This window comes from Diplotaxodon limnothrissa, linkage group LG22 (genome assembly GCF_057381915.1).
Source record: "Diplotaxodon limnothrissa isolate DT_005_m linkage group LG22, D_limnothrissa_male_GT1.1, whole genome shotgun sequence".
Classification (NCBI taxonomy): domain Eukaryota; kingdom Metazoa; phylum Chordata; class Actinopteri; order Cichliformes; family Cichlidae; genus Diplotaxodon; species Diplotaxodon limnothrissa.
This window is the reverse complement of record NC_140616.1, coordinates 25054731-25079925: the sequence shown is the minus strand read 5'-3', so window position 1 is coordinate 25079925 and position 25195 is coordinate 25054731. Positions and strand designations below refer to the sequence as shown.

The window sequence follows — 25195 nt, the reverse complement described above, 5'->3', positions numbered from 1 at the left end:
TTATCACCGACAACAAAATATAGAAGGTACACAAGCAGAGACAAAGTGTGATAACAAGTGTTCTTTTTTTATTTTGCTTTGAACCAGTGACGGCATGCAACACAGAGCCCCCTGAGCCCACATTATTATAAACAGCTACATTTACTGTGAGGACAGGACAGGGATGGGTCTGAATTCTGGGGTTCAGAGGTTTGGAGAAACTTTCTTTCATCACAGCTGAGCTGTCCTTTCAGGAACATCATCTGTAAGCTCATCGCAGGGAACAAGCAGGACTCTCCATCTTCACCAGCAGCTCCCTCAGAGGACTTCATGATAGTGACCTTTGCTCTGTGTAATGTTAGAAGCTCAGAGGCTCTGGACTTTTACACAATGATGTTATATTCAGTCCTGTATCACTTTATATATTTCAACGTGAAATGATCCTCTCTGGTTAGTCTTGTATGAATTGCATGAGTCTCAATTACTTTATAGCTGCTAACACAACATTAGCAACATTAACACAGTGTTAAATAATTTCAGATTAAAGTTTCTAGTTTATCATACAAATGAAGATCTTTTATCTGTCATCAGACAGATTAGTGTTGTCAGAGAAAATCTCATGCAGCTTCATGCAGCTTCATACAGCTGACTACATTCAGTGTTAAAAACAGTCTGAGATCTTTGCTGCAAAAGAACATTTCCAAATAAGAAACCAAATTTACATCATCATTACTCAATTTTGGGGGTTTTCTCTTAAAATAACTTGAGGCAATGGTTTCTTTGATTTGGAACCTTCAAACCATAAAATTATTTCTTTTACTGATGATGATGATTACTATTTTAAAACATGTAATCAATACATAAAATTAAGAATTTTTTCCATCTCATGTCTCAGCATGAGCCTATTTTAGCTTGTTAGCTCAGAGAGTTCAAAAAGCAATCCTGGGAAGAAGGTTTTACTGACAACTTTAAGAGGGAGCTATAGTATCTTACAAAGTAGCTTTGTGAGTGCTTACATTGTAATGAATTGTTATTAAAACTACATAATGATTTTTACAGTATGCTTAAAAAATGTTTAATACACCAAAGTCCACTAAGCCCACATCACCCCTTTTATGTTGACGTGAAGAAATATAATGCAAATTGGCCCCTAAAGTTACTTTTTTTGTTAGGGAGGATTTGTTTGTTGTTGAGTGCAATGTTTTCACTAAAAGAGTTTTCACTAGCAGTCAAAAACTAATGTGTGTACTTATGTCTGCATTTTTATTCTGTTAAATACAAACAAAATTATAGCAGAAGTGCTGCCACGCGTGTGGCCCGATAGAGAGTACCAGTTTGTTTATTTGGTTCAATGAAAGGCTTCAGGTAGTTAAGAGTGAGAAACTTCTGCAGTTATGTCTTGTTATACAATATTTAAAAATATATTTTTGAAAATTTGAAAAGCAAACACTACACTACATTTTTGTAAATATTTGGCATTGTTTTCTTGTTTGTTTGTTTGGGGGTTGTACTACTTGAACACTAAAGTGTCCCTCAAACAAGGTGACAGCTCCAGCAGTGGCCCACAGCTCAGTTAAGTTTGAGATCCCTGCCTTAGAGAATAAGTATAGCTCGTATTATGGCCGCCACGCAGGTTCATCCGGGTCTCCTAAGGATGACCTTCCTAAGTATAAGTGACCACTGCAGTGCACCCTACGAAAAAGTCAAATGGATTCGTGACAATTGCAGTTACTTTCTCCAACCAGTAGGTGGCAATACGCGCTTTTTTAAAAGCTGGACAGCGACACACTTGTTAAGAGAAGTTCAAATGTGCTGTTGTGTTTTGCGTGACGCCGTGAATCTCAAGTTAAAGCCATGGCCAAGGACATGACTCTGCTGTGGGGGACCGGCTCTCCTCCCTGTTGGAGGGTGCTGATCGCTCTGGAGGAGAAGAGCCTGCAAGGATACAACCAAAAATTGTTCTCCTTAGAAAAACTGGAGCACAAGTTCAAAGAAGTGTTAGATATAAATCCCAGGGGACAGGTAGGGTGAGCTATTTTGCAAACAAGCCCTTGTTACTAACACAACACTGACGAATATCCTTGAATCTGATCCTTTTGCATAATACATTGCACAATAACCCTGACGACATCACGGTCATTAATTAACATTGAAATATGGGTTGTTGCTCTGGCGGAAAAGATTCCGTTATTCAAGTAGACTTTTTTTTATTTTTATTTTTTAAGACGCTCCAAGAGACGCCTTGCAGCACCTGATTGGACGAGCACTTATCGTGAGCTGACACGTAGTGAATATGGGTGTAGAGATAACTGAGCTCTTGTGTTTGCAGCTGGGTTTCAAACTTTTTCTTTCTTTTTTCTCACACTTGGTTATATAATAATGAATAAGAGCTTGGAGTTGAAGCGCCCTGCCCACAAGTACCATGATGATTTCCAGTACTGCCAAAGAACCAGTTTGAACTTGACGAGCAGGTTTAATCGAATGGCCAGACTGGCCCATTTTTAAAAATGTGTTACTGGGTTTAGTTTGTTTAGGGAACAGCGTTAAATAAAACACAGAAATGTGAGGTTTGGTGTCTGAATATGTGACACGTTGTGTGTAATCTCACTTGTTCTTGTAATTATTATTAAGGATTCCTGTTTGATCCAGCACAGCAGCTTATTGACTCTAACACACTTTTATAACTTGTCATTATTATGATTATTGTTATTCATTTCTTTATTTATTTTTCAGCTTCCCACTTTCAAACTTGGAGACAATGTCATCAATGAATCTTATGCAGCCTGTTTTTACCTGGAGGTGAGAACGTCATTTTGACAAAATATTCACTCACACTGAATGCAACATCACAAAATGTGCACCAGTTAAATGTGTGTCTTTTCCTAATGTCTTGCAGAGCCAGTTTAAATCCCAGGGAACCAAACTGATCCCAGATGGCCCAGCAGAACAAGCTCTGATGTACCAGCGCATGTTTGAGGGTCTCACATTCTACGAGAAACTCAGTAAGTGTTATTATTCCTCTGAGCCTCGTCTCTCAGGAAATTTCAAGGAAAAAAATTTAGTTATTACACAGAAAACCTTTGGATCAACTTCCAAAATAATGCCTCTTTGGATAACTTATGTTTTAAAATGGAAAGATTCTCACATCATGTGAACCTGCTAACAGATGAATGTGCCATCTTTTAATGTTTTGTTTTTTAGACGTTGTTATCTACTACACCTTCAACTGGTTTGTCCCTGAAGGTGAGAGACATGAGTCGGCTCTGAAGAGAAACAAAGAAGCTCTGAGAGACATGAATCGGCTCTGAAGAGAAACAAAGAAGCTCTGGTCAGTGAACTCAGACTCTGGGAGAGTTACCTGCAGAAGGTATGTGCATGAACACACAAACTCAGACAGACTCGGCCTGCTTTGATTTGTTCCAACTGTATTTTCTTTTTCCAAGCTGGGCTCAGGCTCTTACCTGGCAGGACCGTCTTTCACGCTAGCAGACGTGGTCGTTTTTCCAACAGTTGGCGCACTCTTCAGGTTTGGGTAAGCACGCAGAGGCTGTTTGCATTTCCACGTGGTCTCATCAGTAAAATGAAAGATGATCTGTAGACACGGGACTTGAAAGTCTTCTTAATTCTGATTCGTAGGTTGTCTCCAGAGCGTTATCCTAAACTGGGAGAGTACTACAATCTGCTGAAGGAGAGACCCAGTGTCAAAGCCAGCTGGCCTCCTCATTGGTTGGAGAACCCCAAGAGGCTAGATACACTGAAAGACATCTGATATTCATCCATAGATGATGCTGCATAATGACAGAGCGGCTCTTGTTTTTTTGCTTGCAGCTTTTGGTAACTCATACGTATTCCGTTTTTTCTGACAGCAGTTTAACTTCACCGCAGAAGTCATGACTTTGCATCTTTTTCTATCCTGTCAATAAAAAACCTTCCAAGAAACAAAAACATTCACTAGTTTTGTGGAGTTATTTCTTTTTTATTAGGATTTTCACATTTAAAACAATGTAACTCTTGTGCTTCCATACAAGTTACCATGTATCTTAAAAAGAAGGAGAGAACAAAAAGCCTAAAAAACAGCACATTATGTCATCAAAAGGTTCAGTGAATCTGGAGAAAGCTCTGTGTGCGAGCACCCAGACCAAAAATCATTATAGGATGTTTTGCCTCAAGCGGCAATGCATTAAAAACTGGCATGATTCTGTCATGGAAATCACTGCGTGGGCCCAGGATCACTTCCAGAAATCACTGCTTCTTTTTACACCTCCTGGCTTTATTGTTGCTGCTTTCAGAGAATAGACTGAAGCTTGTTTCTAGTTTTAAAATGTACTGTAATATTGGAAGTAGGAAAGAGTGGCAAAATAAATTATCACCTTAAATAATTTAAATGATTTTTTTCATTACAGTTTTTCTCAAATGCTAAAACACATGTCACAAACGTTACCACCAGGTCCCCCAATGTCCAAACACAACACCCTTCTCTAAAGCTACATAAACACAACCACACCTTCCCACTGCAAAACTCAAACTCCCACACCAAGAGAGCAGCTCGAAGCTGTCAAAACTGTAAACACTATACACAGCATTACACACTACAGCAAAACAATTGAAAACACAATGCTCAATTTGTGAGAAGGTTCTTTGGTTCATAACTGCCAATGCATATTTTTATAAACTGTACAGTAACGGATCGTCATAGAACCCTGCAGAGGATTAGGCATTTAGATTTGTGAGTTTCACATGAAGACTATAAATCTATAAAAACATCCTGCATGTACGTACACTACTGTAACACAACTCAATGCAAAAACAGAATCTATCGCACACAACAGTACTCTCGGAAACATGATCAGGGTGTGAAGTCTTTTTTATTGTCTACACGGTCATTTTACAGTATTACACACAGTCACTGTGCGGCATCATGTCGCCGAGCTGCATTGGGCCACATCACCTCATCCACATCACAGGCTATATTGTCCCTTGCTAGGCACCGCGGGAAAAACGCCCTGGAATGGCGAATCCATCCCTGGAAGGCCTCCACTGGGATGTCAGCACAGGCCAGCTCCATTGCCCGTACGAGGTTCTCTCTTGTGTATGGCTGTCTGTCATACACCTTCCATCTCCATGATGAGAAGAACTCCTCTATAGGGTTCAGGAAAGGGGAGTAGGGTGGCAGACAGACGTTTAAAAAGTGGTCACTGTTGGTGGTGAACCACTCTCTGATTTGGTGTGTCTTGTGGAAGCGGACGTTGTCCCAAATGATCACATACATGTGATGTGCTAGCCTAGGATGGTGTTGTTGACGGTCCAGGAGGATGTCTTTTAGCTCCTCTAGGAAGGTGAGGAGACGTTGGGTGTTGTAAGACCCAAGGACAGCATACCGGTGGACAAGCCCCTCCGTACCCATAGCTGCACAAAGAGTAATATTACCCCCCCGTTGGCCAGGAACCTCAGTGATGGCTCTCTGGCCAATGATGTTACGGCCTCTTCGCCTTCGTTTCTGGAGGTTGAAGCCAGCCTCATCCAGGAAGAGGTACTCATGGGGTCTGGCCATCGCGTCCAACTGCATTATCCTCTGTGAACATGGGAAAGCGTACAGGTGTTCAGAACGGTCAATCAGGTAGCACAGTATTGTCCAGAAGTAATGTAGGCTACTAAGCAACACAGTATGTCCACTAACTGTACTGTGGACATGGATGTATACGTACTTGCACATACTCGTAACGTTGTCCTATGTGTCGCGCAGAGTTGCGCTCAAAGGGAACCCTGTAGACCTGTTTCATCCTCATCTGTTGGCGCCGGAGAACTCGGTCTATTGTGGACACACTGACAGCATCAATGTTCTCAAAGTTTACATTATCTGCAATGACTTTGTCTCTGATCTCTCGGAGTCTAATGCAGTTGTTCTCACGGACCATATCTGCAATGAGGGTTTCTTGTGCCGCTGTGAATATGGCAACCCTCCCACCTCTATGTGGCATTCTTTCAGCTCTAAAGAAAGAAACATGTGTTGTCAATTGACTGATTTATATGTAAAACTACATGTAAGGTAACAGACCACTTTCACAGGCCTGTAAAACTGTAGTGTGACAAAGAAAGCAATAGCGTACTATACCTGTTGTGTTGTCTAAATGCCTTGATAATGGTGGCCACGGTGGACCTACTCAGGTTTGGATGTACTCTTCGTCCCGCTTCAGCCATTGTCATGCCATGGACAATGGCATGATCAATTACTGTTGCTCGCATATCATCTGTTATGATGGTGCGAGGTTGTCTTCTTCTCCCACCTGGACCTTCTCCTCTCTCTTGTTGGCCTCCTTGTCTTCCTCCTCTACTCCGAACTCCTCTTCTTCTTAGGCCTTCACCTCTTCCTCCTCTGATCTCATCCCCTCTTCCTCTTTGGCCTGCAGCTCTTCTCCTTCCGCACGCTCGAATGCCTTCATCCATTGTGATTGTTTGGCATCTTCACCAAACTATGCTTTCATAGGTGGGGTCACATCATTAGCAACAGGTGTCTTCAATTTTGAGTCGTTGTGTGTAGTGACTGACGCCAGGTGTGTTCCCTGTGTTCACAGATTGGTGACTGTGGCAAGCATTTTGCATCACATGGGCTTTCATTTGAGAATATGAGCAGAGTTGTTTTGCAACATGTGTTTTGGCAAGGAAAAATGTGTTTAGATTTATGAGTACAGAGGGTTGTGTTTTGTGAATTGTGTCTTCATGTGACATGTGTTTATGGTACTGGTATATGGTGGCTACATTTAGTAAATGTGTTTAGACTACTGGTCATTTGGGTCACAGGATTGGCTTTTGTGTTTTAACATTTGAGGAAAACTGTAACAGCTGTCGATTTATTGTGAATCTATGAACTTCTATAAAAAACTGTAGCGCATATTTGAAGCCGTTTTGGTGTGTCTGCTTCTCTTTTCACATCTCGGGCATCACAGATATAGGAAACTGCTGACTGATCCGTTCTCAGGCATTGCACTCTTACTGTCAGTACTCTTTGTGTAGTGCAAAGCTTTCTCTGTTTTTCTGAAATGAACAAAAGTCTTAAGATGCTTATGGAACACAATGTTGAGCCGGACAGCCTGACTTCTTCTGTCAGTTTCTTTCTATTAGCTCCCTGCATTCACCCACGTGCAGCATGTTTACACCTCGATGTAAACAGCAAGAATTAAAACATGGAAAATGTTGAATATTTTCAGTTCTGAGAAACAAGCACTAATGTACCGATGCATGACGGAAGGTCTCACCCTTACGGGAAACACTGTATGCTAGACTTGCACAAATTCAAGCAGAAGCAATGAAGACAGTCACACATTCATGCTGGGAGTTCCTCACACTTAATGTAATATCACAGCAGCTTTTGTTACCCTAATAGACAATCTGTGATCTAACCATGTTCAGGTTACTTCAATAGTAACCCATGTAGTTATCCAGTTTCATCCTCCCAGTCACACCACAGTAAAGGAATTCTGCTACGTGACTAGAACTGGCTTTTCCTGTTCAACAGTTGATCAAATCCATTGTGCTACCATTTCTTTAGGCTGATAGTTCAGTAGTGCACCATTTGCATGATTTTGCATTTTAACAAAAGTTAGTCGTATAGTAGCTATCCAGGCTCATCCCCTCAGTCATACAATAGTACAGGAAAGCATGTGTTGTCATGACTTTGCATAAATCACATAGTTCAGTGTTACGCAATCTTGCATTTTGATCCAATAAAAAATAAATAAATAAACATGACGTGCTAAAGAAGACTTGTGCAAAAGTTCTTATTATGGAGAAATTTTTTAATTATAATGTCAAACCCATTAAAAACATGAAAATAATACTTTGCAGGAGTGTGTTGGAGGAAAACCACGTGCTTTTGTTGTGGTAGATTATCATCTGGAAGCCACAACAGACCTAGAGTAGTGGAGAGTGATTGCGTTTTTTTCCACTGCCACACTGATTCTGGAACTGCTCAGGTGGACATTTACTCTGAGTTTTGTGAGGAAGCATCACAGAGAAACTGGGGTTGCTTTTACATAGGTGGCATCAGAGACATGCATTGGACAGTTTCCATGTACATGACATGCTAAGTCATCGTGAGTTTTCAACAGATATTAAGAGATGATCACGTGAGTTGTGAATGTTATCTGCCCCCCCGTATAACCTTTATCAGTTGTAATCATCCAGCGATATCACCAGTGGATGTGCAACGTGAAAACAGCAGGTTGTTAAAATGTAAACCATGATCAAGGACTATTTTGAGAGGTATCAGGAACTGCAAATAAAACAACTCGAGGGCTCTATAAACCTGAAATTAGCCACCAATGTGCACAGTGAAACACTCACTAAACTTTTGTGTTATATTTTACAGGTTTTGTCACTTTAAAAAAATACCGTTTATATAGTCATGTGAAAAAAAAGTCTTCTATGCAGTCCTATGAAAAACTAAGTTCAAACTTTCTGCTTCCATAGAAACTGAGAGGATAAGTCACAGCCAAGTGTTGGTAATTAAATGTTTAATTATATTTTTGAGCACCACTATAAAAAGGAAGGTTTTGGCAGTGTGCTGGTCACCCACTGTGTTAACACAACGCCACAATCTTCTTAGCAGTGGACATCCCAGTAATTTCATCCCTAGGTCAGACTGGAAATGCTCAGAGAGACTGCAACAAAACACAAGACTTCGGGAACAGTGTCCTTTAAACAGACAAGACCAAATTGTACAGTCGATGTAATGCACAACGCCACATGTAGCAAAATCCAAATGCAGCATATTAGCACAAATACCTCACACCAGCTATACAGCTCGGTTGAGGAGCATTGTTTTGTACCCACAGGACCTCAGCTAGCATGTTAAATGTTGAGTCAACCATGAACTCCTCTGGATCCCAAAGTCCTCTAGGGTGAAATGAATCCATCTGTCCAACAGCTAAAGCCTGGCTGAATCTGGTTCAAGCAACAAGATGACAAGACAGCAAATCTATAACAGAAAAAGAAAAAACTTAATGTGTTGCAGAGTCCCAGTCAGAAACTTGGATTCAACCTTGAAATGCTGTCGCAGGCCTTTTAAAACAAAGCTGTCCATGAATGAATGCTTGAAAACCACAATGAACTGAAGCAACGTTGTAAAGAGGGAGCCACAATGTCTCCATGGCGACTCATAATCCACACAGATGTAGTTAATAGTTAATCAGCAGTGCTGTTACTAAGGGGGCTGCTCGTGTTTGATCTGTCTTGTGTTGAGGCACCGATCTTTTTACGTAACAATAAAATGGGAAGGGCTGTAGCTTGCTATAAATCTGTCTGTGCTCCTCTAGCTGCTGTCTTCATTTCATCATCCCTCCACAACTTCACTCTCAATTGTAAGAATTCCCTCTGAAACCATGGCTAAGGCAATGACTCTGCTGTGGGGGGCCGGATCGCCTCCCTGTTGGAGGGTGATGATCGCTCTGGAGGAGAAGAACCTGCAGGGCTACAACCAAAAACTGCTGTCCTTCGATAAAATGGAGCACAAGTCCAAAGAAGTGTTAGATATAAATCCCAGGGGACAGGTAGGGCCTTAAGAAAATTACACCTTAGCTAATGTACCATACAATATTATCATTAAGTCTAATGCTTAAAAACACTTTGCATAATAACCTCAACAACCTCATCCTCATCAACATGATATATGTATTGTTGCTCTACTAGCTAAGTAAAGCTGGTTACACAACATTATTCAGCCCGCCCATCTTAGTTTTTTTTTAAGTTTTAGAAAGGCAGCTGTGAAAGTTGACCTTTGGCCAATGGTGGGCTGTGTCTAGGGTTGCCAACTCCCTGAAAAATAAATAAGGGACACCTCGTGGCCAGGGCCGGGCAACCCAGTTGTCTTCACCCTTCCCAGTGTGGTGAATTTTCTAGCTCTTTTTTTGTGTGTGAAATTATTTTTTTTAACCATTTGACTTGAAGTTGATTTAAGTAGATGCATATTCTATTCTTTGTGATATGAACACATGGGAAACAAATGATCATTTAGCCGTTTATTTTTAGCTCACAATGACAACATTAACACAGTAAAACAGGTCTCCTTCTTAAACAGAAGCCTGTCATGCTTAACTTTTGAGAATAAAAGTAAATCTTTCTTTAAAAGAACTCTGTCCCGCTTAACTTAAAATAATAGAAAACAATAGAACGAAAAATATTCTTGTAACAGTGCACATTTAGTGCATTTAGTACAATTGGCTTCAGCTGAGGTATTATTTCAGCTTTTCTAATGCTAATCAGCTGCTCCTGTTTGTAAACCCACTTGTTCCCATGATTACGCATCTTAACTCATCATCATTATTCATCTATGTATTACTTTTATGTATTGATTACAACAAATAGATGACTATCTATCCTTGCAGTTGTTTATTACACAAAATAAATTATATTATCACACTTCTGGCCACATAGCGCTGATATTCACTGCACATGCCCATATTAACTTTTTCCAGCCAGGTGTTTTCCTTTTCCCATTCTTCCCTTTCTCTGAGGGGGAACAAACATTGCTGCTCTAATGCTGGGCTCACACTGTGCGATTTTTGGCCCATTTTGAGCCGATTTTTGAGTCGTGCGACGGTTTTGGTGATCGGACCGATTTTGGCCTTCATCGTGCGTCGTGTAGTATACGTGGGGTAACGAGAAGTGATTAACACCTCACGACCAGCTCCCGATCATCAATCGCTCGTGAGGGTGTCACCACAGCCGCTCACACTGCTCACGCGCAAACACAAATGTCAGCGAAAAAGACGGCGCAGCACGGCTGTGCAGCGTGTGATCTGGACACAAGCGATGGAGGCACAACTTGTAGAACTTTGGAAAGCTCATCCGAGCCTTTTCGATGTGGCATCACAAAATTATCACGACCACAACAACCGTGAAAATAGTTGGATTTACACTGCTGCTCATTCACAGCTGCCTGATCATGTTTTTCATTAGCAATTTAGCAAAGTTGATGGTGGTGGTGTGTCTGTGTGAGTGAAAGACAGAGAGAGCGACAGATTTTCTGTTATAACCTTCATGTTATGGAGGCACAGTGTGAGCACTCAGGTCGCATCAGAGCATCGGGCCGTATAGTGTGAGACCTGCATCGTGACCTACCAACTTCTAACCCTGCGAGTCAATCGTGCAGTTTGAGCAGGAGCTGAATAACGTGACTGAAAAAATCGCACAGTGTCTGCCCAGCTTTAGGTGTACTGTCGTCCGAGACTTGCACCGCAGTGTCGGCGTTTGTTTCCCTGTTGGCCATGCTTCTTGTTGTGGTCATCTGTTGTCTTCCGGTATTTTCTCCGCAAGCGACCTTTCCTCGACCAATGAGATGAGCGGTAATCTGAATTGTCATAAGTGTGCTGTCAGCTCATTGGTCACAAAGCAGGAGAGGGGCTGGGAATTATGTTTTCAAACAAAGCGTTAATTCCATTAAAAGTTATAGGCCACTTTTGATTCTCACTGTATTATTAGCTCAATACGGGACGTGTGCTTTTGTTTCGAAATACGGGACGATTCCGTATTTTAAGGGACGGTTGGCAACCCTAGCTGTGTCCCAAGAGCAGCTGTTTCAGTTCAGTGCCCTTCTGTCAACACTGATTGTTGGTATATTACAAAATCTTATCCAATGTAGATCTTAACATACTGGCCTGTTCACCTGATTTCTCCTTGGGCATAACGGATTAAAAGTTGCTCAGCACACGCGGGTTAGCACCAAGAACCTGGAGTGTAGTTAAAGCTGTCAAAGTCACGAGGATTTTTGTTTTTTACAACAGGGTCAAATACTTTGTGAAGCTAAAGGTTAGCAAGACGTTATTAGCATGACAGTACTGTATATTGACCTGTTCTGCAGATTGGAGGGGTGACACGCCTGCTACAGCTTTAGCAGCTAACTTAGGCAAAAACAAACTACAATATGTTATATGTTGCACTTTGTGATGCACTACAACATGTAATCATAGCAATCTGCTACTGGCGGCTCTCAGTGCAATTAACATAGCAAACTTCGGGTATCCAAGTGATTCAAATGGCAGCTTTGATAGTTTGTCTTGCTCACGTTCTAATTTTTTTTCCACAGCTTCCAACATTCAAACATGGAAACACTATTGTGAACGACTCCTATGCAGTCTGTTTTTACCTGGAGGTGAGGATTCTAATTCATTAAGAATTATACTGACCCTAAAACTAAATTCAACATCACAAACAGTAACAAGCTCATATGTGTGCGCGTTTTTTTCTTTCCTCAATGGCAGAGCCAGTTTAAGTCCCAAGGAAACAAACTGATCCCGGACAGCCAAGAAGAACAAGCTCTGATGTACCAACGCATGTTTGAGGGTCTCACATTCTACGAGAAACTCAGTAAGACAAAAACTTTGCCTACACAGTTTTACAGTTGACTTAGCAGTAGCAGCTTGAGGAGATATGGGTGAACTTTGAGGAAGCAGTCTCTTCCCTTCAGAGCCTGCCAAACTTACTAGACTGGTGTTCCATCACGTTAGATGATGATGGAGATAAGTAACTGAAATAAGTCCAGACCCAAAACAAAACATTTTAGACAGTTTATGAGCAGTGGATTTTGTATGTATTTGAAAGCCATTTATATCCTAGCTCTTACAGGTTTATGAATGTGTTTTATGATTGCAGCTCAGACAGATACAAAGGTCGCAGTCCACTTAAAAATCTTAAACATTAGCAATAAAATCTTAACGTCAATTCCAAAATGGACAGGGAACCAATGAAGGGACGTGTTCATGATTTCCAATACCAGTGAAAAGATGAACTGCTGTATTCTTGACTTACAGCAGGTGGCACAGAGATAGTTATTCTGTACCAAAGTAGAAAGTCGTCCAGGTGGGAAGTGATAAAAGGGTTTTCCAGGCCCTTTTGAGGAAGTCCGGACTTTATCTTAGCAATGACTCTGAGTTGATAAAAGAAATGGTACAATAGTAAATGGAGTGTTGCTTATATAACACTAACAAAGCACAGAGAGTGCTTTTTACTACAAGCCTCATTCATCACCCAGTCACACAAAAGCACTTTTTTCCTGTACCTAAATGCTTTTGTGCGCACATACAGATGCATCAGGTGGTCATCATCAGGATTTTGCTCGAGAAAACTGGAGTCTGGAGTAGTCAGGGGATAAAATTCAGTGACCTTCCAGTTGGTAGATGACTTGCTCTATCTCCTCAGCTACAGCTGCCCAATAAAATCAACATCAATATTGTAAAGAACAGTGAACTCAAAATCACAGTGTGGGCTCTTGGAGAGTGGGTAGTCTTTTACCAAAAATAGTGCTTGATAAAAATAGTGCTGCGATGCCTTTACAGTAAAAAATGTTTTTAGCATCATGTGATTGAGTTTTGTTTATTTTCAGATGCGGTTATCTACTACGACTGGTTTGTTCCTGAAGGTGAGAGACATGAATCGGCTCTGAATAGAAACAAAGAGGCTCTGACCACTGAACTCAAACTCTGGGAGGGTTACCTGCAGAAGGTATGTGAAGGCACACACACACAAACACACGCACACACACACAAACACACACACACACAGAAACACAAGCTGACATCGCCTGCTTTGGTTTATTCAAACTGTGCTGTAATTTGCATTTCTTTTATCCAAGCTGGGCTCAGGCTCTCATGTGGCAGGACCGTCCTTCACACTGGCAGATGTGGTCATTTTTCCTACAGTTGCTTATCTTTTCAGATTTGGGTAAGAGTGGCAGAGAAGGAAATAGAAATGACAGCTGCTTCTCCTTCATGTTTCATCAGTATAATAAGTGATGATCTGTAGTCACTGAACTTTATATTCTATATTCTACCTTCTGCTCTGATCTGTAGGCTGTCTGCAAAGCGTTATCCTAAACTGGGAGAGTATTACAATCTGCTGAAGGATAGACCCAGTGTCAAAGCCAGCTGGCCTCCTCATTGGCTGGAGAACCCTGAGGGACAAGACACACTGAAAGACATCTGACATTCATGCAGACGTGAATGAATGTCACATAATAATATTGCAGCTTTTGTTTGTGTGTATATCGAACAACAGTTTCTGTTGACTGATACAAGTTCAGGTTCCATTAACAGCAGTTTTTTTTGTTGTTTGTTTGTTTTTAATATGAGATGTCATGTAGCATCAACCAACAGTCAAAAAAATTAAATCTACACTTTTTTTTAACCTTTAATAAATTTATATCAGTGAACTGGAGTCAGAACATTTTTTGCTAAAGAAAAAAAGGACTAAGAACTAGTTTTCTGTACACAAAGGGAACTCCAATGCCTCATGCTTCAATTTGATATCATTTGCATGATTTTACATTGCTACGTTAAATTCACAGCCTCATGTATACCCACTGAGTGTACTGTATTTTGGCCATTGTCACTTCAGTTAAAAATAAACTTGTGTCAATCAGCATTGTTGACGTATTTCATTATGCTTGTGAACATGAACTCAGATCCTGCACATCTAGGCACCACTAAAACCCTTTTACGTGAGGGTTTTTTTGCAAAGCATGATCAGAAGCTGAGTGAGGTAATTTCAGGATGAACCCAGCCTTTTTAGTTTTATAAAGTTGGTCAACTTCTTATCAGGGAACTTGTATGAGAGAGGGACAGTTAATGTCAGCTCACACAGGTTTTATTTCTCTTTTGCTTTGCAGCATTTTGTTTGCTTTTTTGTCGCACACCAACGTCATTTCACTCATTCTGACATCAGCAGTTTTGTTTTTCGCCTGGTGTCACGCAGAATAAAGTCTGTATACGATAGCCTTCCAGTCGTAACCACGGCATTTTCAAGTCTCCACACATTCATGCAGCATGTTTTAATACTATACTGTACAATGCTACACTAGTGCTTCTCCTATCACACCCAGCAGCAGCAGCAGCAGCTGTGTTGCTTATAGCCTTTATTGTTCATTTAATCTCTTAATATTTTTTGATTTTCTTTGTAAAAAACAAAACAAAAAAAACCTCCCGTCTTCCTGTAGGAAGCAGTTTGTGACTGGTTATATGCTGCCAGCTCTGCCCCTTTCATGTGAACGTGCTGGAAAAAGCCTGGGCTGGATTACCAAGCTGGTAAACACTGCGTGTGACCGCTTATCCTGAATGCAGTTGTTATGGTTAAATGAAGCCAGATAAGGCCCAAGATATCACTACTATGCTAAACATGTTTCATAGTACGTGCCTCTGCTGTACCTGTTGAATTGAGTTGAGTCAGGTACTCAGTTCTTGGAGCTTCACCTGGTTTTGTACTTGCTTGGAAAGGTTAAAGTAACTATCATGGAGCTGCACAAACCTGCCCGAAAGCCTCTGCCGAGTAGGAGAGCGCATACACATGAATTTGAAATGTTCACATGTACAGTCGATCAGAAAATACTTCCACCTAGTGACTTTGCCCTCTCTTTAGCCTCTCAGTTAACCTTTATTCATATAAGGTGGTACACTAAGGAGTTCCTCTATTTTCAATGGGAGCCTTGTGTGACAAAGAAAACAAAAGAACGGATATAAAATTCCACTAATGGACAAGTAATGCGTGTGGCATGCAACCAGGTTGCCAGGTTATCAGTGGACCTGATAAAAACATCAGAAACAAACTGTTGCTGTAGTCAGCAAAAAATGCTTACATCATGCCAACTAAGCAAAATGAAAACACTGAAAGTAATGCACAAACACAATATATGTGTATGTATGTATCAGTCAAAGGCAAGAAGAAAAACGTGCTTCTTATTCTGACATGTATGGGGAAATCTTGCAGAAGTTTATCCCACAGCAAGCTCTTCTTTGAAAAACAGCCCAAGATAACAGAGACAGCGATCGCAGCAAACATGCAGTTCTCTTCACCGCTGTTCATGCAGAAGTCCATGCTGCCAAGTGCACACTAACATGAGAAAGAAGCACAAAAGAAGAAAATAAAAACAGAAGCAGGGATTTGGTGAAGCTAGAAATGTGGATGTCAAATGAAAGAATGCATTAAAATCAGGGGTATCAGACAGAGAGACGTGAAAACTGTGCCAGTGTTGCGTAAGTGCCTGCGTGTGAAGTTGTAAATACACGACTGCTGAGTCACTGTGAGTTTCAAAATATCAGCAACAACACTGCAAGAATCTATAAAGCACGAACAAGGATGATAACAGTTTTTAACATACGTATAACAGATGGATGTCAACTATAGCTGTGATTGTTGACATGCAACCGTAATAATAAAGCCCACAGGAATAAAGTTGGGTTCTGATAAACCCCACAGAGACTTTCACTTTCACTTTAGTTTCTACACCTGATTTTAACGTTATAAACATTATTATTCACTGAAATTCAGAATATTGGTGCGGTTTTGCAATAGCTGTGAATACAACAATCTTTATCAAACAAAATGTTTCAAACTGTGCTGCTACAAAAATGTTCCGACAGCAGCATGTCAGGTAAAATGCAGGTGCGTGATCTCGCTCAAAAAATAATTCACACCCCGCTATCTGTGAGAAATCTCTTGTCAGAGCATCAAAATGGGACGGGACTTAAAGCCACCAATCCGGATGTTGAGGGCTGGAGTTTTGCTATATAATGAGGCTCTTTACCTGCTCTAGCTTCAGTCTTCTCATCTTTAACCTCCCTTTAACTTCAGCTCCCAGGTTAACCTCTGAAACCATGGCCAAGGACATGACTCTGTGGTGGGGCTCCGGCTCTCCCCCCTGCTGGAGGGTGCTGATTGCTCTGGAGGAGAAGAACCTGCAGGGATACAACCAAAAACTGCTCTCCTTCGAGAAAGGAGAGCACAAGTCGAAGGAAGTCATGGATGTAAACCCCAGGGGACAGGTAGGCTTGCATCACATTCATACCTTTAAACTGCACTCAAACCCCCACCTCCTGAAGTACTTTATATTCACTGTGCAATTACAAATAATAATGCCTAATTTTGAAGTATATATTAATAACATTCATTCTACTTTATCTTAAAGCTTCCTGCCTTCAAATTTGGGGACATAGTGATCAATGAGTCGTACGGTGCATGCTTCTTCCTGGAGGTGAGAACCTTACTTAAAATTTCATGTCACTGAGGAGTTGTTAAGTTGGAGGGCGACTGGTGATTGCATGCTCTGCAATGCTTTGTATAAGCAGACACCCTACACCGCAGGGTGCACTGCACCTCAGAACAGTTGCTCGTTTCATGTGTTTCCGTGTGCTTTCATGTGTTGTTTTCAGTCCAAGTTCAAGTCCCAGGGAACCAAGCTGATTCCTGACTGCGCCGGCTCCGACAACAATTGCGCTTTGATAGCTTTAATAATGCAGCGTGTGTTTGAGGGCAACACACTTCACCAGAAAATGGGTACGTTAACTCTGTCATGGCCTTCTGAACATACCTGTTGAGCTCGATATCCCTGTATGCTGATGTGGACACTGAAACCAGGGGATTTACAGAGTTTATAAAGAAAATCTTATAAAGTTCTTTCTGTATAACTTAGCTGTTGTTGTTGCCATTCAGAGATTTGCCTTTTGGGATTTTAAACAATGCTTGGCAACATCACGCACAAACCTGCAACCTTTAACCCGCTGAGACTTCATGTCTTCAGCAAACCTCCTCAGAGGCTTTGACATCAACTTTCACCGACGTGGTCCGAGGTGTTCAAAACACATGCAACACACAAAAGAGCTGTGCCTTCACTTAAGAGTGTTACATAATGCATTATTTCTCTGGGGAGTAACCCTCACAACATGCTGGGATGTTAATCTCTGCTCAAATTAGCCTTGCAAGTAAATTCCTGAGACAGTGTAGAAATGACACCAGAAAATCCCATGTAACCAAAATGAACATTTGCTTAACATGATCACTCATTTTTAAATAAGCTGCTATAGATGTTATTTGGGTACCTTTTTATAGTCTTCAGCCTGATGTTAGACAGTAATTGTCTGTTCTGATATTTTGCAGCGGATGTTTTTATGTACAACCGGAGGGTCCCGGAGAATGAGAGGCACGAATCTGCCTTTAAGAGACTCAAGGAGACGCTGACTACTGAGCTGCAGATGTGGGAGGGACACCTGAAGAAGGTATGATGCGCATGCACTCACAAGCACCCAGAGCACGACAGCTACAAAGCTGCAGAAACAGGCAATAACCCTAGCAGGAAGTTATAAGCTGTTGGATGTAATGGGTGCTACCGTGTAAAAGCACTTTGTCTATTTTCTTTTCTTTTTATCCCCTCGGTATTTTGACTCATTATAATGATTTAAAGGGGAAAAAAATGTCCAAAACATCTGTTCACAGAGATATCAATTGATGTTGAACATTTGATGTTTACGTTCCTGAAAACACCAACTCACAGTACAAGATTGTGCAGGAAGTCAGTGTAATGTTTATTTAACTAAGCAAGTCATTGGCAAAACCTTCCTATTTACAATAGTGGCCAGACTGCCTCAAGAGGAAATAGAGGCAAGTCAAAAAAACAAGTACCGAATGTTGACAGTTGGCCAATGCACAGTACTTGGATGATGACGAGCTGATTGTCTGAAGTCTTTTGTTGAGATATGCTCAGCAGCTGCTGTTAAGGAGACAATATATGTAGAAGAATTAGTAAGCCAAGTTTCACCAACTATTTAAAAGATTTTTTTAGCTTCCATCCAAAATCTTTTTTTCTTTGTCTTCTTTTTTAAGACACCAGGCGGTTTCCTGGCAGGGGAGAACTTCTCCATGGCTGATGTGATTGTTTTTCCAAGTGTTGCTCTTCTCTTACGCATGGGGTAAGTAAGCTAAATTTGCAAAACTGACTTGTAGCTGCCTGGATTGAATAACAAACAGCAACAAACTCACACCAACTTTCGTCTTTCTTGCAGGCTAAGCGAGGATAAATACCCCAAACTGGCAGAATACTACAAAAAGCTGCAGGGCAGACCAAGCGTCAAAGCCACCTGGCCTCCTACTTGGAAGGAGACCCCAGGACAGGAACTTTTAAAAGATATCTGAGACTGAGAAACCCATCAGCTGGCGAGCACATTTTTCCTGTTGCATTTTTAATTTGTTACCCTGTGCTGCTCTGCAGTGGATATTTGAACATTTGTTACTGAACATGCCATCTTATTTCTGTTGTGCTGTGAGTAAAAGCAATAAAAACTAAGTTTTATTTTTGTTTGCTTCATTATTTTCAAGTTAAATTTCCACCAATAAAATTTGACCTTTGGCGTCAAACCTGGCCCGTCAATGTAAATTTAAAGTTTTGATGCTATTTTTAACGAGGTACCACTCACATTAGTGCTGCGTAGTCTTGACAGGAGAGATCACCAAACAGAAACTTTAAATTAAACTTTTTGCTTTGTTTTCTCTGAAAACATCGCACAATCATGTTTACGAAAACATTTCTATAATTATGCTGCCGTGTCACAATCAGAGCAGTGGCAAAGCCATCAGATTTTTTGTTGGGGTGGCCAGGCCTTTGCTTACATTGCAGTGGTGCAGAAACTGCTTTTGCATTCATTTTGCAGTAGAAGTCATAGTAATTTCTTTTCTCACCCACTCTTTTGATATGAATGCATATTAATGCCTACATTTTAGGCATTCATGTGCAATAACACTATTATGCCTTCAGCTGATCAAAAAAAATCAATAAAACCCTCTAGTGATTGTTGAAGTTATTGTTACTAAAGCTACGATAATTTCAGTGGTGTTGTGCTGCTAAAATATAAACAGGCTTGCTTCAGCAGAAAAGCTTGAATAGCCTAACTTTATAGTAAAATTCCTTTTTATAGCATTTACAAGCTTAAACAAATAAAGCGCAATGAAAGGTCATCATATCAAAAGAGTCCTTTATCTATTGGGTGTGGTGCAACCACTTTTCTCTGCACAAAGGTAACTCAAATGGCCCGTGACAGCATGAGGTTGCATACATGAGGCACTTTGCATTAATCCTTTTTATGTCATTTGTGAATTTTCACTGCTATGTTAAATGCACATTCTCCTTATTAAGGATCAGTGAAAGCTCAGTTTGAAAATGCATTTGCAATATTATTTGGATGAGGTGTCCAAATCTGTCCACCAAGTTTGCTGTGATCACAGTTTAAAACCTCATAGGCCCATTTGGTTGTCTTTCGGTGGGGTGTGTTTTTTGGCTCAGCTGTTTGAAGAGGGAGAGAGCAGGTGATTCAGGCTGCAAGGCTATGGGATAGAGGCTGTGTGAGACACCTGTTACACATTGTCTAACCTGCCTCCATTATTTATTCAGTAGCACACCAGACGGAAGCGGGCTTACAATGAGAAGGAGAGCTGGCAGCAGTTTAAAACAGGCTGAATGGAGTATGGAGGTGACCAACAGGAACAAGGAGAGTACAAAGACCAAAAAGCACAATTGTTTCTGAGTGTGTGTGTTGGGAACCCACAACAATTCTGACTTGTTTGAAACATTGCTGCATGGTCCGTCTGAATATACGCTTGCTCAAAAAAGGAGTGTGTCATGCTACGTCTGCAAAATGAAAATACTGAATTAATGGAAACACAGGAAAGCACATTTTCGAATTAAATTCTCGGCATATGCCTTTTCTTTCCTTTTAGGTGTAGAGAAATCCCGATGCAGCCTATTACTGTTGAAACTTGCATGTAATAATATTGCAGGGCTGCAGCTGTGTGTGTGTGTGTTACTTGGACAAAGGGACTTCAGTAAAAACCACGAGTTTTGCCTTTCCTCTAGCAATCATTCACTCAGGAAACAGTCCACTGAAATGGACCCAGAAGAGCAGAGATAGTGATCGCAGCAAATGTGTCCACTGTAGCTTATTTCACCGCTATGTGACATTGGCAATTGTTCAAGTGCACTTTGACAAGAATTCAAAGGCTTACAGAATGAAGCACAAAGCAACTAGTATTATATTGTGTATATTTTAGTGCTAAATGAAATTTGTATTTCAAGTTCAAAGATACATAAAATAGTTGATATTAGACACATTCAGAACTAATGCCATTGATGGACGTGAGAGACGTGCCAGAATCGTGTGTGCATTGTGTGCATGTGTGTACAGGGGGTGAAAACAAAGTGCTAAGTCACCGTGAGTTTCAACAAATCAACAGCATTACTTGTAAGAATATATGAATGCATGAAGAACGATCTTTAAGGGTTTAACATATGCACATTAGATGGATACCAAGGTTGTGACTGTTGACATGCAACCGTATTAATGAAGCACACACAAGTAACGTGCAGGAATGATGACATCTGAACGAACTGCACGGGAGCACGGCAGCAAAGCGCCCAGTGTCACTTTACTCTGTGCACTTGATTTGATCTGAAGGTGAATTGTTTTGTTTGCATTTCCAAACGCTTTTCAACATAAAAATGACAGTTTTGCACACCTGTGAATACGAGCAGCTTTAGATTAAATCACAGTCAATAAATTTAACTGTGCTGCTGCAGAAATCTCTGACTTTCATTATCATGTCATATAAACTGTGGGGTTGTGATGTAAGAGGGTAAGAGATCTCTTGTCAGAAGACCAAAATGGGACGGTACCTAAATCCACCAATCCGGATGTGGAGGGCTGGAGTTTTGCTATAAAACGAGACTGTTTCAGTCGTTGTGGCTTCAGTCTTCTTATCTCTAACCTTCAGTAATTTCAGCTGCCATACTAAGCTGTTCACTCTGAAACCATGGCCAAGGACATGACTCTCTGGTGGGGCTCCGGCTCTCCTCCCTGCTGGCGGGTAATGATCGCTCTGGAGGAGAAGAAACTGCAGGGATACAACCAAAAACTGCTCTCCTTCGAGAAAGGAGAGCACAAGTCAAAGGAAGTCATGGATGTAAACCCCAGGGGACAGGTAGGCTTGCATCACAGGTTTCAATCTGGACTTTGAATGCTTGAACTTGAACCTATTCATATTTTTTCCACTTTGTCTTAAAGCTTCCTGCCTTCAAATGTGGGGACAAAATCATCAACGAGTCCTACGGTGCATGCTTCTTCCTGGAGGTGAGAACTCGAGCAAGGTACTGCCTTGTTGTCAAGGAGATAGGTTGTTGGAGGTCAAGTTGAGGGATTACTAGGTTTACCATGATTGTTTGGACATGCACCCTACACTGCAGAGTAAAAGAAACCAGAGCTTTTTGCTGCTCTTTATAACACTTACTGTTTTCCTGTCTCGACCAACAGTGTGAGTACATGTCCCAGGGAACCAAACTGATCCCTGTGAACTCCAGCGAGAAAGCCCTGGTGCTCCAGCGTACCTTTGAGGGTAACACGCTTCACCAGAAAATGGGTATGTTAGCTTAAATCTTCTCTCTGGTTTTGAACCACAAAGACATAACTGTTGAGTTCCTGCACTTTCACGTCCGATCCCCCAAATTACATTTAGTGAGGTTTTAGTGGGACATGCTCACTCTCTACATGACTTATCTGTTGTTGTTGCCATTAAAAGATCTGCCTTTTGGGATTTTGAGTCAATGATTGGCAACATCACGCACGAACCTGTCACCTTTAAACCACTGATACTTCATGCGTTCAGCAAACCTCCTCAGAGTTGGTTCCCCTGCTCTTCCCGAGGTCAGCGTTGTTCAAAAAACATGCCACCCAAAATAAGTTGTGTGTTCACATAATTAGGCTCTGGCATAATGCACTATTTCCTTGGGAGTAGCCCTCACAACAGGATGTTAATCTCCGTTTATCAAAGCAAGCATTTACAGCCTACAGCCTGATGTTACACAGCAATGCACAGACATACCAAAAATACAAAATATGGAAGTGGATGCTGTGCAGTGTGTGGAAACTTTCTTTTTTCTCAAAGCTTTAAATCCTCAGACAGTGGATATATTCATGAAATGTCTGTTCTGATATTTTGCAGCGGATGTTTTTATGTACAACCGGAGGGTCCCGGAGAATGAGAGGCAGGAATCTGCCTTTAAGAGACTCAAGGAGACGCTGACTGGCGAGGTGCAGATGTGGGAGGGACACCTGCAGAAGGTATGTGAATGACCTGCACGCACTTTCACTCTACTGCTACAAGCATCCAGTGCACAAAACTTATACCTACATAGCTGTGTTGCTCTGGCTTTGTGCTCCAACTGCTTTGTAGTGGGAGAAACAGTCTGGGAATTTTTTTCTGAGGAAAGTTTATGTTTTGACACAAACATAATCTTTGCAGGAGGAGGTAAAATCACGTACTTTACACCCAAACAGCCTATTGCACTGTGTTACAGAGATGCAACTCTTTTCTTTAACCAGGCGAGTCACAGGAAAAACCTTCCTACAATCTGGCAGATTCTAAAGCCTCTTAAGAAAACTGGGTTAAGGTTAGAAAAACACCAAAAGTTAAAAAACAAAGCAGCAGGACATGTTTGGATGATATTTGGACAAAGCCAGGCAGACTATCTGTACCAAATTTAAACAGTCAATATATACGCTAACACTGTTTGTGTAAAAATCTTACCTAAAAATTTTACTTATGTTTAAATGTAAAGACACACTGTGGAATATTTAGAATCTGAGTTCTGCACTGTTTTCCCCTCACAGCGCTTTATTTTTTTTCTCTTAGACACCAGGTGGTTTCCTGGCGGGAAAGAGCTTTTCAATGGCTGATGTGATTGTTTATCCATCCGTTGCTCTTCTCTTCCGCATGGGGTAAGTAAGCTATTTTACTAAGGCTGACGTTTAGCTGCTTGGCAAGATGAATGAATGCAATAATAAACAGCAGTGAACTCACCCTGATTTTGATCTCTCCTGCAGGCTAAGTGAGAAACGTTACCCCAAACTGTCAGAATACCATAAAAATCTGAAGGACAGACCCAGCATCAAAGCCACCTGGCCTCCACTTTGGAAGGACACCCCTGGACAGGACTTTTTGAAAGACATCTGAGATTGAGAGGCTCATCAGCTGACAAGCCAATCTTTTCTTGTTGTGTTTTTAATTTGTTACTATTCCTCGTATTTCAGTACAATATGATGAATATTTTTTTTAACATATAATTTTCAAAGACCTTTTTATATGTCCACTTAGGTGGACAACTGATGTATATGGAGTGACACATCAGTGTCCAATGTAGTGGTTTATTTGCAAGTATACCATCAACACTAACACAAATACAAAAAAAAGCCTTTGAATTGCTGTCCACTGCAGTGACCACTATGTGTGAAAGGGTTAAATCCATCCTGCAGCTGTGCAGTTTTGACAGGAAAGGTCACTAAATCAAAACTTTAACGCTTTACTTGATTGTTGTCATTCTTCTCTTTGAAACTGAGCTTTCCTATCTAGGTAGCAACACTTGAGCAATCACTGTATGGATTTGTAAAGACATCAAAGTCACATTAAATGAAACACTGATCTGTTCTACAAAATCCAGGGGACAAAAAACAAACAAACAAAACACCAAAAAACAAAGATCTGATATATGTTGTGCTTCAAAAAAACAACCTGCTACCCACAGTCCAACTCACAAATTATAAAGATGTTCTACAAACACTAGAATTATATTCAGCATCACAAACAAGTGTGTGTGTGTGTGTGTGTGTTTATTTCTTTTTAATTCTTAATGGGATAGCTAGTTTAAGTCCCAGGAGAACAAATGTATCACAGGATTTGAAAGAGAAATGAAAAAGAAGCAGAGATTAAAACATAACATAGGAAACACAAACAAAGCATAGAGAGACAGAAAAAACAGAGACTACAGAAGGGAAGACAAAATGTATTGACAGAATTTTTGAGTTCCCAGTTGGAATTTTTATCTGGAACACCCCCTTAACCTGGATTTTTCATTTGGAAAGTTTGAGCAACTCCTCCACCAGGAGGTTAACAATCTATAATGCTGGCAGTGAATGTAAACAGCAGTAAAACTATAACTTGCTGAATAACCATATGCCGAGTCCACAGACGTGCTGCAGCGAAGCACAAACAACAAATGTTATGCTGTATTGCTTGTGATACCCAAATAGCTCTACCTGCCAAAGAAGCAAAAATAAATCCTGTTTTTCCTTCTTTTTCCAACTTTCCTACTGCAACCCACTAATGCATATACCTGACATCACTCCAGAGTTTCAACATCTGACTTCTGAAGTAATATAAATTTAGAGAGTTGAAAATAGCCATCTGTTAAAATATAATATTGAAAATAAAAAGAGAAAGAGAGTCAAGCCTAAAGGTTTTTTTTGTTACATTTGTATTTGGTAACCTGTCATTTAAACATTATTGTCGGATTATGGCAGTTTTAGGTATTAAAATGCTATTGAACTTTCGGGCGCCAGAGGGTGCATAGTGCGCTGTTGGT

General features: G+C 40.8%; 4 protein-coding genes and 1 pseudogene across 4 annotated transcripts; 4 read left to right on the top strand and 1 right to left on the bottom strand.

Annotated features, from left to right (window-relative positions):
* Positions 1–1833: 1833 nt before the first annotated feature.
* Positions 1834–3748, top strand: LOC146609994 (glutathione S-transferase A-like). Its single transcript, XM_085346680.1, has 7 exons — positions 1834–2001; positions 2713–2778; positions 2876–2981; positions 3181–3231; positions 3273–3346; positions 3423–3511; positions 3616–3748. Exons 1-7 carry the CDS (start codon positions 1834–1836, stop codon positions 3746–3748), a joined length of 687 nt encoding a protein of 228 aa, XP_085202806.1.
* A 911-nt stretch (positions 3749–4659) lies between these two features.
* Positions 4660–5934, bottom strand: LOC146609993 (uncharacterized; annotated as a pseudogene).
* A 3379-nt stretch (positions 5935–9313) lies between these two features.
* LOC146609992 (glutathione S-transferase A-like) lies at positions 9314–14353 on the top strand. The gene is made up of 6 exons (XM_085346555.1): positions 9314–9524; positions 12059–12124; positions 12234–12339; positions 13355–13473; positions 13604–13692; positions 13821–14353. Exons 1-6 carry the CDS (start codon positions 9357–9359, stop codon positions 13951–13953), a joined length of 681 nt encoding a protein of 226 aa, XP_085202681.1. The 5' UTR covers positions 9314–9356; the 3' UTR covers positions 13954–14353.
* Positions 14354–16616: 2263 nt separating this feature from the next.
* LOC146609991 (glutathione S-transferase A-like) lies at positions 16617–18927 on the top strand. Its single transcript, XM_085346737.1, has 6 exons — positions 16617–16784; positions 16928–16993; positions 17172–17295; positions 17896–18014; positions 18619–18704; positions 18798–18927. Exons 1-6 carry the CDS (start codon positions 16617–16619, stop codon positions 18925–18927), a joined length of 693 nt encoding a protein of 230 aa, XP_085202863.1.
* Positions 18928–21543: 2616 nt separating this feature from the next.
* LOC146609990 (glutathione S-transferase A-like) lies at positions 21544–24139 on the top strand. The gene is made up of 6 exons (XM_085347063.1): positions 21544–21762; positions 21846–21911; positions 22092–22197; positions 22780–22898; positions 23470–23555; positions 23661–24139. The coding sequence occupies exons 1-6, from the start codon at positions 21595–21597 to the stop codon at positions 23788–23790; spliced, it is 675 nt and encodes a 224-aa protein (XP_085203189.1). The 5' UTR covers positions 21544–21594; the 3' UTR covers positions 23791–24139.
* The last annotated feature ends 1056 nt before the right edge of the window (positions 24140–25195 follow it).

Coding starts and splice junctions, on each gene's coding strand:
- LOC146609994 (XM_085346680.1), top strand. CDS start 1,834: ATGGCCAAGGACATGACTCTGCTGTGGGGGACCGGCTCTCCTCCCTGT. Junction 2,779..2,875: donor CAGCCTGTTTTTACCTGGAG/GTGAGAACGTCA, acceptor AATGTCTTGCAG/AGCCAGTTTAAATCCCAGGG. Junction 3,347..3,422: donor GGGAGAGTTACCTGCAGAAG/GTATGTGCATGA, acceptor TCTTTTTCCAAG/CTGGGCTCAGGCTCTTACCT.
- LOC146609992 (XM_085346555.1), top strand. CDS start 9,357: ATGGCTAAGGCAATGACTCTGCTGTGGGGGGCCGGATCGCCTCCCTGT. Junction 12,340..13,354: donor CACATTCTACGAGAAACTCA/GTAAGACAAAAA, acceptor GTTTATTTTCAG/ATGCGGTTATCTACTACGAC. Junction 13,693..13,820: donor GCTTATCTTTTCAGATTTGG/GTAAGAGTGGCA, acceptor TCTGATCTGTAG/GCTGTCTGCAAAGCGTTATC.
- LOC146609991 (XM_085346737.1), top strand. CDS start 16,617: ATGGCCAAGGACATGACTCTGTGGTGGGGCTCCGGCTCTCCCCCCTGC. Junction 16,785..16,927: donor ATGTAAACCCCAGGGGACAG/GTAGGCTTGCAT, acceptor TTTATCTTAAAG/CTTCCTGCCTTCAAATTTGG. Junction 18,705..18,797: donor GCTCTTCTCTTACGCATGGG/GTAAGTAAGCTA, acceptor TCTTTCTTGCAG/GCTAAGCGAGGATAAATACC.
- LOC146609990 (XM_085347063.1), top strand. CDS start 21,595: ATGGCCAAGGACATGACTCTCTGGTGGGGCTCCGGCTCTCCTCCCTGC. Junction 21,763..21,845: donor ATGTAAACCCCAGGGGACAG/GTAGGCTTGCAT, acceptor TTTGTCTTAAAG/CTTCCTGCCTTCAAATGTGG. Junction 22,198..22,779: donor CACGCTTCACCAGAAAATGG/GTATGTTAGCTT, acceptor GATATTTTGCAG/CGGATGTTTTTATGTACAAC.